Below are 15,925 nucleotides of genomic sequence, written 5' to 3'. Positions count from 1 at the left end.
ATGTCGACGCGCACTGCAGCAACATGCATCCGCGGTTTGGTGCAGCACGTTCTGAATAATGCGAAAATCAGCAAGGATATACAAAGACTGTCTCAGACGTTGAACAACTAAGTTTATTCGAGAATTAAGAAACCTAGAAGTTTTCGTTGTGTTAGCTTGAGGTACTTGGAATGCAGTTCTGGTTGCAATACAACATGGAGAGACGGAAATTGAACGCACCGAATAACTCCGTCTTTAACAAAGTCTCTTACCCTTACGGCATTGACACTAGGCACAGAAATTAAGGGATATTAAAAAATCCCAAAATTTTGGGTGATTTTCAAAGAGGTGTAACTTGGAGGGCAAAGTAGTAGAGACTAAAAAAAAAAGAAATTGAAGCTACAAGTGTCTAGGGTAGTCCCGAGGTAATGGGCCAAAATTCATGGGTAGATTCCCCAAGTAAAAATATTGCTATTTAGCCGAACTTACCTTAGTCCAAAAGTTGATAGTTAAAGAGATACAGGGTGTTAAATGTAAATTATTATTTCAGTTTTTTTTAATTTATTCCTTAACAAATGCAAATATTCTCACAAAATTTTGGGGATTGGAGTTCTTTGAGTAGAGGAATTGAAATATGTTCACATTTTGGTTAAAGTTCATAGAGGGCGCTAGCTGCGGTAGATTGAACGTGTTAAAAACGACATAACTTTTTTGTACTTTAAGGTATCTCATCTTTGGTAACAAATTCTTAATTTTTCAACATTTTTTGCACAAAAAAGGTATACTTTATTAAAGTAGCTATCTCGCACCGTTTTCGAGATATTTGGCTTTGAAACTTCCAGTGCTGTTACATTAAATTACAGTTAAGTATCTACAGGTATTATTAATTTAGCCGTAAAGTTTCTTAAGTAGGATTTGGACGAAAATCAAATAATTGACATCTTCCACTTATCTTATTGCTATCATTTGTATGCTAATTTCTATAAGTATTATTCATATCTAATTAAAATTACATCTTAGCTTACAAATTAAATTGTATACTCGTATACATAAATGTGAGATAGAATGCCGAGGTTTTCGTTTTTGGAGTTACATGAAATCAGTTGTTTATGGAGAAACTATAAACACTTGAGAAGAACTTTAGTAGTAGGTATTAAATGCTGCAAAGTCATTTCGCTTTAAGGATTTATACTTTAAAATAAGACAATCTTTTAATAAACGTGTTGATAAATGTATTGACGTTAGAGGTGGACATTTTGAGCAATTATTGTCAAAAAGGCATATTTTTTACTAATGTTTACTATTTTACTGTGCATTACAATATTTAATTCTAAATAAACCCTTGCTTTTGACATTTCTAAATTATTTTAATTATTTCATTATCCACTATTAGCATTGGAAGTTTCAAAGCCAAAATCTCGAAATCGGTGCGAGACAGCTATTTTCATAAAGTCTACCTTTTTTGTGTAAAAAAAGTTGAAAAATAAGAATTTGATACCAAAGATGAGATACCTTTAAGTACAAAAAAGTTATGTCATTTCCAACACCTTCAATTTACGGCAGCTGGCGCGCTCTATGAACTATAACCTAAATGTGAACAAATTTCAATTCCTCTATCCAATGAACCCCAAACCCCAAAATTTTGTGTAGATATTTGCATTTATTAAGAAATAAATGGAAATAAACTAAAATAATATTTTACATTTAACACCCTGTATCTCTTTAACTATCAACTTTTTGACTAAGGTAAGTTCTGCTAAATCGTAATATTTTTCCTTTGGGAATCTACCATGAATTTTGGCCCATTACCTCGGGACCACCCTGTATATGTATACTATCTTTTTAATTTTTTTAATTTTTAGGATCATACTCTTTTATGTGAAGTGAAATAGGTGTACTTGTTTGTATAGATAAAATGAAACGTTTTCGAGATAACGCGTTTAGTAATGAAAATATCCTATTTATGTACTGCAAATGTATTAAATTTCAGTGTTAATAGTTTAACCATATTCTTGTTTTAATACGTTCTACATAAAATATACTAAAATAGCTAATATAATAAGGTATAACGAACATGTGCAATATCTACCAATAATTACTAATTAATATCAATACGAACAATTAATAATTTCAGGAATACTTAATGAATTGTTGGAATCATAAAATTTTGCATAACCCCACTGATTAGTCGAGAAAAAGGTGCATATTGATCCTATAGAGAGATATTAAATCAATTTGGAAAGCTATAAATACTAGACCTATGAATATTATCCACACCACAAGGTTTGAGGAATATTACAGATGCAAAGCCTTAATAAATAAAACTGTAATAACCATATTTCAATCACATTTTCAATTATATTTCGAAAAAAATAAAAATTACTAAAACAATGAAATCGAGATTACATTAAAACACAACCAGCTGGTGATTAGTGTAATTTTTCAGAAGATTTTATTTAACGAATCATCGGTCACATTATCTCGAGCGTAGCAGTAACGGTTTGTCATTGTTCGTTGTAAACGAATCCTTAATATTAGTAACACTAAGGTTGAACTAAACACCCCTAAGGCTTTTAGTTAACAGTAACGGTCGTGCAATATTGGTTGCCTAAACTCGTGGCTTGTACTCATTTATGAAGGGACTATTGGAATGTCATTAACCTGTCAGCAATTGTACGGGATAATTCTCTTATAATTAATATAGATTATGATGGTGATATTATATAGATCTGATACCTGCAAATGCGATAGAAGCAGCAAACTTGGCAATATTGAATTTATTATGGAAAACGTCAAAAAGCCAACGCGCTTATAATCCTTTTTGGAATGTAATGGAGACCAAAACTCAAACTCGTTTTCCGAAACTCATTAAAAACTTATTTTGGAAGACTCGGTGCAAAAATTCAAAAATTGTATACAATACTCAATGCTGAGAAATACTTTTAGTATCCATAATAATATAGATATTGTGAAATATTTAAAACTGAGCGCACTCCTCAAGCAGCTTTCAGTCGGCAATAAACTCAACGGTAAAAAATCTTTACATCATCTGTTTAAAAATACCAGAAAACTTCTACCCAAGATTTGGGAAGATTGAGATAGAGATTTGGTCTAGAATTATAACTATAATTCGTTTCTAATTGTATCAAAATTGCCATGCCAGACGTCTCTACCCCATATGTTAATATTTTTTGAACGGAAGCAGTCAGTCCAGTAGTAGAAGACTGTGGTAATAGATCTTGTTAAAGAAACGTTTCAGTGCAGAAGGTGTAAACAGTAGAGGTAAAAGAAAAACAACTGAATGTCCTGTTTTGTACTTAATAAAGCATAGTACATGCTTTGTATTAAAAAATTTGTTGTTTGTCAACTGCCAATTCTCAACATGTCGGCACCTTTTTATCAAAATCAGGATTTGTTCATTCTTTTCTTACTTGATACCATTAATATAAAAAAAGTTTTGATGGTTTTAGTTTTTGTAGACCCTGATATTAAATATTAAACCAACTATGGGATAGGTCAGTTGGAAAAGAACCAGAATATATTATTCTATTATTGGTATTACTTTTACTGCTTTGTTTAAATTATACATATAAAATCGAGTTTTTACTTCTACTTAATACTTGCAAGTATTTATTAGTTTTTTATATGGGGCGTTCCACGCCAAATCGGACGGTTCGAAAAATTTAAATTTTCGATTTCCTTAATTTTTTTATATTTTTTAGTACCCCTCAAAAAAGCCTTTCTGGTAAATTTTCAGATTTTTTTTGATTACTTGTTCAAAAGATATAAAATTTTCAAAAAAAACGCTCTTTTTTTGGTTTTTTGATCATAACTTTCTTAATAATGGTCCAAATTAAAGCTTTTTTTTATAAAAATATTTGTTTTTAGATGGCCTTTACAGATAAAAATACAAAAGAAATATTCAAAGTGTTTTTGATTAAGATTTTTAAGTTTAAAATTTTAAATCGTGTTTTTGAAAGTGAGTGTATCTTTCGATTTTTGTGAAAATTTTCTATTTCAAACTACTATTCTTTTAACAACTTTTAGGACCGGTCCGGTCGTGGGCCCTCCATAATTACTTTTTTTTTTTTGATTTTTGAAATTTAAAACAAAATTTTTCTCTATAAATCATTATAAGTACCGATTTTTGTATACCCTTTTTTACTTATTTTAAATTAATATTAATACTTTTTAATTATTAATAGGTGTTTAAAATCAATAAGTAAACGTAGTCTATTTATAAACAATGATAACAAACGTTTTTATTTATTTTCGTGTTCTTTTAAAAATTGTTGCAAAATTATTTTATAATTTTTTTTTTGTTGCAAAGTATTTTTTTTTATTTAAATAATAGTATCTTTATGAATTTCTATTCTATTTAAAAAGAGTCGCACATCTTATGATTATTATTGATGTCAAATTTTCACCTGAGAAACACTATTTAGATGCAAAAGAAAAATTAAATTTGCGATACAATATAGGGACCCAAAAATTTCATTCAATCATTCTAAGGAGCAATGGAAATATATTAGGTAAGGAGTATTCTAGTTTACAAAATAATATTTTGTTCCTTGGAATGATTGAATGAAATTTTGGGTTTGTTTGGGTTTGGCTGTATTGTAACGCAAATCTAATATTTTTTGCATCTAAATAGTGTTTCTCAGCTGAAAATTTGACAGCAATATTCATAAGATGTGCGACTCTTTTTAAATTGGATAGAAATTCATAAAGATACTATTATTTAAATAAAAAAAATACTTTGCAACAAAAAATAGCATTGATAAAATAATTTTTAAAAGAACACGAAAATAAATAAACACGTTTGTTATAATTGTTTATAAATAGACAACGTTTAATTATTGATTTTAAACACCTATTAATAATTAAAAAGTATTCAAATTAATTTAAAATAAGTAAAAAGAAAGTAGACAGTGACAAAAATCAGTACTTATGATTTATATAGATATTTTTTTTAATTTTCAAAAATCAAAAAAAAATAGTAATTATGGAGGGCCCATGACCGGACCGGTCCTAAAAGTTGTTAAAAGAATAGTAGTTTGAAATAAAATATTTTCACAAAAATCGAAAGACTCAAAAATACGATTTAAAATTTCAAACTCAAAAATCTTAATCAAAAACACTTTGAATATTTTTTTTGTATTTTTATCTGTAAAGGCCATCTAAAAACAAAGATTTTTATAAAAAAAAGCTTTAATTTGGACCATTATTAAGAAAGTTATGACCAAAAAACCAAAAAAGAGCGTTTTTTTTGAAAATTTTATAACTTTTGAACAAGTAATCAAAAAAATCTGAAAATATACCAGAAAGGATTTTTTGAGGGGTACTAAAAAATATAAAAAAAAATTAAGGAAATCGAAAATTTTAATTTTTCGAACCGTCCGATTTGGCGTGGAATGCCCCATATATATAATTTAATCTATCTATTCTATCAATTTAAACGCAATGGGTAGTCCGGTCCTGCAAACATTATCGACCCATATCAGTAATTTGACATTAATTCTATCGAAATCATTACGTTGTCCAAATACCTGTAGGTAATAAATTAATTTCAAAATGGATGTTAATTAATGAAGGACCTAATTTTAAAATTCAATGCCCGAAATTGAAATAATAATAGAATATTATATTGGCGCACAGATTCTGTTGGAATTATAGTGAAAGTTCGCCAAATTACTTCGTAAAATGGTATTTGGTACCGATATTGTACAGCAATTTCATTGTGGTTTTAATACGCTTTTGTAGTTGGTATGTAATTACATAATTTTTTTTTGTAAATTGTTACAATTGTATGTATTGTCACTGAACCCTGCGGAGTTTCTTACAAAGTAAAAGAAATAATATCTAATTGGAATCAAATTTACAGTTCAATAAGACTTTATAGTTAATTACCTTTTTCTGGAAGATTGTAACATAGAACTCTACAATTCCAAGCAATATTTGGCTAAGCAAGCATAGTGTCATAAAATAATTCTTTAGTGCTCTTTCGATGCACCGGTATATTTCATTATTGATTCGTTTTTTCCACAGGTGATAAAATACTCAAATAAACAGAGATAACATACAGGGTGTCTCACGGTGCCGGCCCATTAGAATTATTTCAGAGACTACTTCAATTTGAATTTTAAAAATTTGAGGTACCGGGTTTTCGGGCATGCCCTTCTCAACTAAAATAATGGCGTCCACGTACCACTTCCGGTTATACCGGAAGTCGCCATCAACTTGCTTATTTTAAGTGGAATACCCTATATATTATTGCAATTTTGGATTCTACGTGTTATTTTATGTGGACTTTTATGAAGTTTCCCTATTCCTAAAATTAACCGTTTTCGAGATATTTAATATTTTTCAAAAAATGGAGAGAAACAGTGACTAACTTCAAACCGTGTGTATTTGATAATAAGATAAAGCAACAATATTTATAGGGGGGATAGCTAGACCCCCTAAGGTTCCCATCCCTACTTTAAAAGTGGCTTAATTGCATACAGAGTGTTAGAAATTTAATGCCGAGTTTAGTTAATTTCAAACCTTCATAAGTCGGTTTTTTTAAATGGAACACCCTGTATGTTTTTCTATATTCTGATACACAATTTTATTCTCTTTCGAATGGTATCAGGGTTCCCTATACCTATCTCTCCTAGTTTTTAAATTATCTACTATTTTTTGTGTAATCACCTAAAATCATATAATTTCTTGCGAGGATAGCTGTGGAATTTTTAGCAAAACTTCAAAACAAACAACTGAACTATCACTAGTTATTTATTATTATTTATTCACAGACATTGCAATGGGTTTCTAAGCAGAACATTTACAGTTTTTAATGAGACATCCCAATTTTCCACCAATGAGCAGAATAAAGTTAAGAAGAATTCTAAAAAATCAACTTCATACATACACAATTTTAATTATGTATGTTGATAATAATAATAATGCACTAAGATAAAAAAAAATGACTTAAAAAAGTCATAAGTGTTCAATATGACCCCCATTAACAGCTAAGCACTTGTGGATTCTAGAGATAACACCATCAGTCACCGCTTTTGCTATTTCAGCTGCAGGCAATTCATGGAACGCTCTCCGTATTCGAGCAATCAAATCCTCTTTTGAAGCAACGGGTGTAGAATAAACTTTTTGCTTTATTACTCCCAAACATAAAAATCTAATGGCGTCTCATCCATCTATCTTCAAACATTTCAGTCAGCTATTGATCGATTTGTTTGTGACAGTGAGGTGGAGCTCCGTCTAATTGATACCAACACTTCCTCAGTTGGTCTAAAGGTATATTATCTAAAAAATCTGCCACAACCGTTTGCAAAATATTGAGATATCTGGCGGCATTTAAATTTTCTTCGTAGATAAGAAATTTGGTTATCTTTAATTACACAAAAAACATTTACGCTAAATTTATTTTGAAAGTTTCTTTCTCGGATAACATGAGGATTTTCAGATGACCACTAATTAGTATTATGTCTATTAAAAATACCTTCTCTCGTAAATTTTGACTCGTCTGTCCATATAATATGTTGCAAAAATTGTGGATCTTCTTGGTATCGCACTAACATCGTTTCACAAAATTGTACACGTTGCACGGCGTCACCCGGATGAAGTGCAGAAAGTAGCTTAAATTTGTCTTAGCATCCTGTGAATGGACGCTCGTGAAATGCCTAAATCATACTCTGCGGCACGAGTTGAGGATTCTGGATGAACATTAAAATAGGCTAGCACATATTTATTATATTATCTTCATTTGAAGTCATTGGTTTTGGTTAAATTCTTTCTCCACAAATTCGACCATACTCTAGTTGATTTGCTGAATTTTTCTTAATCATTGGTGGCAAATTTGGCTATGTCTTATTAAAAACTGTACATGTTCTACTTATAATCCCATTGCAACGTCCGTGAATGAATAATAAATTTAAAATATCAGCATTTGAATAAGTATTGTTTTCCATATTTTATACACACTAAATTACACTGTCACTGCAAGAGTTTTGCTAAAAATTCCACAGCTATCCTCCCAAGAAATTACATGATTTTAGGTGATTACACAAAAAATAGTAGATAACTTAAAAACTAGAAGGTATAGGGAACAATGATACCGTTCGAAAGAGAATAAAATTGTGTATCAGAATATAGAAAAACATACAGGGTGTTCCATTTAAAAAAACCGACTTATGAAGGTTTGAATGAATGTTTTAAACTCGGCATTAAATTTCTAGCACCCTGTATGTAATTAAGCCACTTTGAAAGTATGGATGGGAAGCTTAAGGGTCTAACTATCCCCCCTATAAATATTGTTGCTTTATTTTTGTGACTATAAAATACACATGGTTTGAAGCTAGCCACTATTTCTCTCCGTTCTTTTGAAAAAAATTAAATATCTCGAAAACGGTTAATTTTAGACATAGGGAAACTTCATAGAAGTCCACACCTGAAATAACACGTAGAATCCAAAATTGCAATAATATATAGGGTGTTCCATTTAAAATAAGCAAGTTGATGGCGACTTTCGTTATAACCGGAAGTGGTACGTGGACGCCATTATTTTAGTTGAGAAGGGCATGCCCGAAACCCGGTATCCCAAATTTTCTAAATTCAAGTCGAAGTAGTATCTGAAATAATTCTATTGGGCCGTCACCGTGAGACACCCTGTATAACTGCATGTTTCTTAAGACTTACCTATCGATAGAAATTGCCACCAGATTAAATATGGAAGATGTCGAACACGTCACATCCATGGCAATGTAAAAATCACAAACGAATCCAGGCAAAGCCCATGTTCCGTTCACCTGAAAAAGAAACAAAAACTAAGACTGTAATTTCTACAAAGGATGTTGTTTTTTAATGTTTGGGAAACACCTACTCTGAGAACAGTAGTTACATCAAGTACTGCATTACAGATTAGCAGATCGCTCTCTGGCAGGAAGTGCCAAGCACTGCTTCATTCGTTGGTTGTCTCATCTAATCATACTGATTGGCTGAGAATTAATAAGTTTCAAATCGGTCTATATCCGATGATTCTACTGATCAATGGTCTTGGCGGTTTACTAGATATTGTGGATGTAATTCAACGCTGGAGGGGACTTCAGTGCGCAGAATAGTTGTTTCCCACATTATTGTTTGCTAAACATGTGTTAATAAAGTCAATGTAAAGAGAATATATTTCAATGACACGCTCGTTATTCACCTCTTTTTTATTGTGTTTTCAATTATAAATACAAAGCGAACCTTTTGTATGTACCTGAAAAATAAAACAAACCAATCAGGGGAACATTATTAATTGTAAACGGATTACCGCAGAATGGCATATTTGATTAAAAACGGATGGAATTTTAAAATGACAGACGTTATATAGAGGTAATTAAGTTAAATGTTCATTTAAAATTAAAAGCTCTCGCTGCTAAAACGTTAGCTCTCGTTACAACATGAAATCTATATTCTCCACTCCCAAATCTCATTAAATAAATAATTTTGAGTTTAATAGAGATTCGTATTCAACTCGATTGAATCTGCACAGCACACTCCTTAATGGGCTGATTTAGCATATTTTTTTAAGTTAATATTTAGAAAGTATACATCATAGTTAGTTAATGCCGAAAAGATCTGAATTTTTGTTCAACAATGTGTACTTTAAAATAATTAATGAAAACTTAGTGCCGGAAAATAGATGTCAATAAATAACATACAAAACTTTCTTCCATAGACAAAAATAACAATATGTAAAATAAACTGACAGAACAAATATCAAGTGCTAAAAACCAAGGCATATGTGGTACAGAAACATGATAAGTTACACGTTATTTGTCCCGTTGTTGCGCTAATCTACAGCACGGAATAAGTGAAATATTTTCTTCCACCAGTCTTCAATTCAAGCAAAAATAATTTGATAAAAATAACACTTAAATTTTGGCGCAGAAGTTCCTTGAATTATTATTTGTTTTTTTTAGAAAAGTACCTATAAACAAGGAAAAACTAAAACTATACATATCACAAATAAATAACTTGAGACAATAGTTAATTGCGCATTGAGCTATCGGAACAAAAGTTATAAATTAATTTTATTATTGAACGAATCTATTGCAAAAATGCATTTGCCTATTTAATAGTATATCTAACTTCGGAAAATCTGAAGAAAAACATGTTTTACTTGGGATTGCATTTGTCAAAAGACTAAGTTGTTTTGGTTTTAAACACACCCGATACAGGCTTTTTTTATAGGGTTTACTTCTGGGAATTTAGTAGGTCAGTCCAATTATAAATTTTCTGTGCATCTATCAATATAAATAAGCATCAGCAAGGTATTTATACTATCAAATTTCAATTTCGATTTGAAAAATCATAATGACCTTTAGTTGTTGAATCCTAAGTTATCAGATACAAAGATATAAAATGAGAGAATTCCAATTCAGTTTCATGCATGCAGTTACATTCTACGTAACCACTAAGTATAGAATTTGTTTTCAACATGCCTTCTTCATTCGACTAATAGGTACAACTTCCAACAGTTGCAAACCCATTCCAGATTCAGCATTTCCAATTCCGAACTCGTTAAACTAAATTAGCAGGAACGCCGATTGAGTATGTCGGAGTATCGTAAATTAAGTTTGTTTTTTCCCTCTCCTTGTGATCGAATCACTGTATTATACCTACTAATTTATTGACATATCACCATAACTGAAACTGAAGAAAGAACACATCGCATACGTTCTCTAGGTCCGAAAATAGTAATACTATATTCGATAAAAGAATAGAAAGCCGATAACAATGTAATAAACATAATGTAAACGGACAACAGTTTTAAGAAACGGTGCACTTTAATAGTCGACTACTTGTGTTGATAATAATTTTTTCATTTAACGATATTTTCATCAAAATTAAATTGATTTAATATCTATTCTCCAAACCAGTGATCAAGTGATTAATGATTTTAAATGTTTAAATAAAACTGTTTCTTATACTTTTTAGTGGATACGTATAAGGTTGACTATAATTATTTGTCTTCTCTTGGAAAGGGAGAAATAAGATCACTAATGCAGATATTATTAAACCGACACAGTATTGTACTAAAAATGTAATCAAATATACATTGGTCGTACTAACGGAAGCAGTATTGACCAATAATAAAACCTATTTAATAAGGTAAATCAATATCTTCCATATTTCAGGGTTTAAACGTATTTCAAGAAAGGACGCGGCATACATACTTAAAAAAATTCCCATAAAGGGTGTCCCACCTAAGAGGGATTCTTCTGTAATTCTGTAACTGTAAAATTAAAAAAAAATGGTTTTAGTAAAAGTTGTCTGGAATCATGTGGGCCATGTAAACAATTTAATATTGTTATATATAATAAATCAGCGGTCTAAGTGTTCTTCTCCTTGTGGTAATCCGAGTTTCAGTTTGTTTCGTTTAGCGTTTTGTTTTAGTTGTCGTTAGTAGTTTACTTTTGTTTGTCAAGTCACGTTTTAAACATGCCAGTAAATATTGACACTATCAGTCCCAGGCCTGATAAAATGTGAGAGAAAAGTAGTTTTGCAAGACCTTCTGGACGGTGTTACATAGCTACTTTTTCGGACTTTAGAAAAGAACCTGATTCTTCTGGAAAACTGTTAGATATACCCATGTATGGACAACCTTAAATCAGCCGAAAGGGCATTCAATTTTGCATTCACCCATGACAGTTAATATGAGTCATTCCTCTGAAAAAAAAAAGTTTTTCAACTCGTAAGATTATTAAATGTAGCTCTCAGTATTTCCGAGTCTGAATAACGTACACGTTTTGCTCACAGATGACAAGATAGAGTAATTTATGCCAAAATGAACTGTGAAAACTGCAGGTTTCTAACTCTTACGATTTAGACGCTATCTAGCCTCATTCAGAGAGCTGAAATTGTGATTTTTTTCAAAAAGAACTGATTATCTCGAAAGCGGTAAGTTTTAAACACCATGTACATTTATTAAACTCTACCTAATATTATCCAAGGATTTCAAAAATGTAATAATACAGGGTATTCCATTTAAAAGAACATATTTATGTAGCGCCCAAACGAAATGAAACATCCTGTAAAGCTAAAAATATTTTCTTTACATGCCCACATGATTCCAGGCAACTTTTATTAAAACCATTTTTTTATAAATTTTACAGTTGCAGAGTTATAGAAGAATCCCTCTTAGGTGGAACACCCTGTATAAACAATATAGGTCAAGTTTTTTTATCACAGTGTTTCATTTTCTGTTAATATCTAAAAAGATGACACCCCACTGCATGAACATATACAGAACTTTTTTCCATTAGTTCTAGTAGTTACATTTAGCCAGCAGGATAACAGGATTCGTCTCCTTTCGTCAAATTCCTTCTCGCTCACTCTCACAGAGATCCACGAACCGAAATACGAACAACATTAAACGCCTGCGAACGCAGAATAGACAACAACAATTAAATTATTTTTTTGTCAGCGTGCGCTCCCACTCGTAAATAACAAAATTAGCCGTCCAACATACATTCGCTTTTAGTTCAGCCACCTCGTGTGTAACTGGCAAAGTTAGGACCGACTCGAGGGCTATTAAGCGCCGTGCGTCGCGATGCATCCATTATAAATCACGGTTTAATAATAGAGGAATAATTAGCACCCAACTTCCTGGCCGGCCGCATTATGGGGTATCTGTTGCTCGTCGGCACTGAATAAAAACGATAAAGTCGCCCCTTAATTTATTAATGCCTTCTGCGGTTCCTGCACGTCCCAAAAGTAGCGGGAGAGAGCACGAAATTACGTCTGGAAGATTTAACTCCGCTTGATAGGATTTATTTACTTGGACCTAACTTCTGGATACATTAGTATGAGGATAGAGAGCGCTTCCGAACGCGTTCGCTCTTATATGATGCTCTCGAAACTACGCCGATAAGATTATGGAAATTTATGTTGAATTTTACACATTTGCAAGAGTTTTTATATAAAAAAAATACAGAAATGCAATGACATGTACAGGACAATTCACATAACATTCCAGCTCCCTTGTCTGATTTATCTTTCTTGATAGAAAGAAACTGTAAAGACCTATGTTTTAGGAAACTTTATTGCGTTTTGAAGATAAACAACAAAATGTTGCTTATTCAATGGGACACTTTTATACAGGGTGAGTCGGAAGGATCGCACCAAACTCTAGGAATGGATTCTCTACGTCAGAATAATAAGAAAAAACTCAAACTGCTGTGTCTGAAACGTGGACCACACCTGATGTAAACACTGATCATATCAACATTCCAAATTATGTATTTTTAAGAGCCGACCGGCAGGGCAGAGGTGGTGGCGTGGGATTTTTTGTTAGAAATTCCCTTTGTTGCAAATATTAGTGTAGATTTTGAGCAAATGTGGATTTCAATTAATTATACAGGTAAACGCAAAATTTTTGGTGTTATCTATAAACCACCTAAAGCTAAATTACTACTTAGTTCAGATTTATTAGATAAGTCTTTATCCTTTTTGTTACCTCAAGCTGAAAACATAATTTTCGGGGGAGATTTTAATCTTAATCTTTTAGTATCGAATAGCTATGGTATCAATTTATTTTCATAATCTTTTAGATTCTTACAATTTGGAACAGCTTGTTAATGAACCTTCAAGAGTTACTCCCCACTCATCTTCCTTACTAGACATATTGGTGGTAATTGTAACAAGAGACGAAGTATTAAATACTTTAATTGAACTGGAGGAAAACAAAGGGGCCGGACCCGACGGTATTCCCTCAATTTTTTTTATAAAAAATGTGCAGATTCCCTTTGTAACCCTCTCACTTTGTCAACAAGTCTCTTGAAGAAGGAGATTTTCCTGACACATGGAAGCAAGCTTTTGTGATTCCTATTTACAAAAAAGGTGATAAAAACGAAGTTTCCAACTATCGGCCAATTAGTAAATTAAATATTCTTAGTAAAATTTTTGAACGTATATGTTATAAGCATTTACTTAGCGCGGTTAAATCGTCTATAATTATTGAGCAACATGGATTCTTTCCACATAGATCTATCGAATCCAATTTAGTAATATACTCCCAATATATTACAAGTGCTATGGATAGCCAGATTCAGGTGGATGCCGTGTATACCGATTTTAGCAAAGCATTCGATAAAATTAATCATAATATACTTATATCTAAATTGTCTGAAATTGGTGTGCATGGTAACCTACTGAGATGGCTTACCTCTTATGTTTTCAACAGNAAATAGCAAATGAGTCTATAAAAATTACTAATGAATGTAAAAACTTAGGTCTGTGGTTTGATGAAAGTTTGAGATATTCCAAGCATATCATGCGATACTGTCTATGGACCCGCATTTTTAAAGACTGATTCGACACGTTTACAAAGAATTCAGAAAAAGAGTAATAAAAACCTTTCACGAGCAGTGAATAATAAACAATAAAAATTATCTTGTAATAGCTTCCGAATTATTAAATTAGGCTAACAAAAGGTAACCCAAAGTTTTGTTCAGCAGAAACACAATTTACAAAACCTCTTTTTTGATCGCTTGGTACTTTTTGTTCTTTTAGTTATTAACTGTGAAATCTAGCCGAAAAATTCATTGCACTAATGCCTTCCGAGGTGGAGAGGATCGCCATTACTGTCCATTTGCACAAAATCCTTTAACAGTGGAAGCGGCTATTAACTCCCACATTTTTACATTAAGGGACTTTTGTTTCTCTCCAGACTGAATAAGAAACGATAAAGTCGTCCTTTAGCCTGCTAATGCCCCCTGAGGTTCCCTTATATCCCGGAACAACAGACAAGAGAGTCACTCAATAACAAATTGTCTTAAATTCTTTATGACCTCCACAAACGGGTTCAAAACGCTCTGCTATACATAAACTCATTCTCTTTGAACGTTTCAAGTTTATGTTTAATGCTCGTGATATTATAATCAACTTTTAATTTGCAGAATATAGCCGCGTTAGAGTTAACTTCATTACGCCCGCACAAATAAAGCAAAAGCATCTACAGAGACGTAAATAAGCAAGTTGTCGGTCGATTCCTTCCACACGATTTTCCTCGATTTAACTGACAGACAGTAATCATGTTGATGCTTGTGTATCAGCAATGTATCTATAAATACACTATCGTATATGTATTGTATATATTCTTGAGAAGTAAGGGTTGTCATTGTTACATTTTTGCATCGCAATTTTGTCTACGATAATAAATGAACGAAGTTAACTAATAGTTAACTAAATTAACTAATAGTTAATTTAGAGATAGTTTAATAATTCTCATGTAAAGCATTTGTGAATTTGTTTGATAAATATTAAATACATTTGTGGTAAATCTACAAAGATTTATTTATAAACATTATACAATACATTTTAGAACCTGTTTTCCATATTTCTGCACAAAGCATAAACAACATAAAATCTCCATGCTCCCACACTGTGAACACCAAATTAAACAAACATGTAAAACAAAAGGATCTTGCTGAAATATGAGATTAACGATAATAAAGCGAAGTTTGTTGGTGTACAGTCAAATGTAAATATGGAAAGTACAGTATTACATCACGGTGCCTTGGAGAATAAAGCAAACAAAATCCAATAAATAGAAATTCTTCAAGATAAATTTTCCTGTTTACAATGTAACTGACAAAAGTGAGCTATATAAGATTTACTAAAGATAGAAACGATCATCCACCACCACCACCACCACCACCTTTACATTTGGACACCTGCGAATTTCAAATAATACGCTACATCGAGACCGCGGTGTTGCCGCTATCACGCATAATATGGAGGATAAGTTAGTCAACGACAGCAGTTTAAAGGAGAATTATTATAAATTATGTATCTTACAAGTACCTAATCGATTTCTACAAGCTGTCAAACGGTTCCTTAGATATCGGTTTACCGTTTATACAAGTTGCTGTGGAAACTGTTCGTCAATTATTGCGCA

At 31.7% G+C, this 15,925-nt stretch overlaps 1 protein-coding gene across 1 annotated transcript in view; it reads right to left on the bottom strand.

Moving 5' to 3' along the window:
* Positions 1-13,650, bottom strand: part of LOC108903219 (dopamine D2-like receptor) — a 47,668-nt gene extending 34,018 nt beyond the window's left edge. The window contains 2 exon segments of the mRNA XM_023457327.1: positions 8,677-8,804; positions 13,624-13,650. Coding sequence (XP_023313095.1) covers positions 8,677-8,804; positions 13,624-13,650 — 155 coding nt within the window.
* Positions 13,651-15,925: the final 2,275 nt, after the last annotated feature.

This window comes from Anoplophora glabripennis, unplaced genomic scaffold (genome assembly GCF_000390285.2).
Source record: "Anoplophora glabripennis isolate ALB-LARVAE unplaced genomic scaffold, Agla_2.0 scaffold40, whole genome shotgun sequence".
Classification (NCBI taxonomy): Eukaryota; Metazoa; Arthropoda; class Insecta; order Coleoptera; family Cerambycidae; genus Anoplophora; species Anoplophora glabripennis.
The sequence above is the reverse complement of the archived record's forward strand: the minus strand, read 5'-3'. Positions and strand labels throughout refer to the sequence as shown.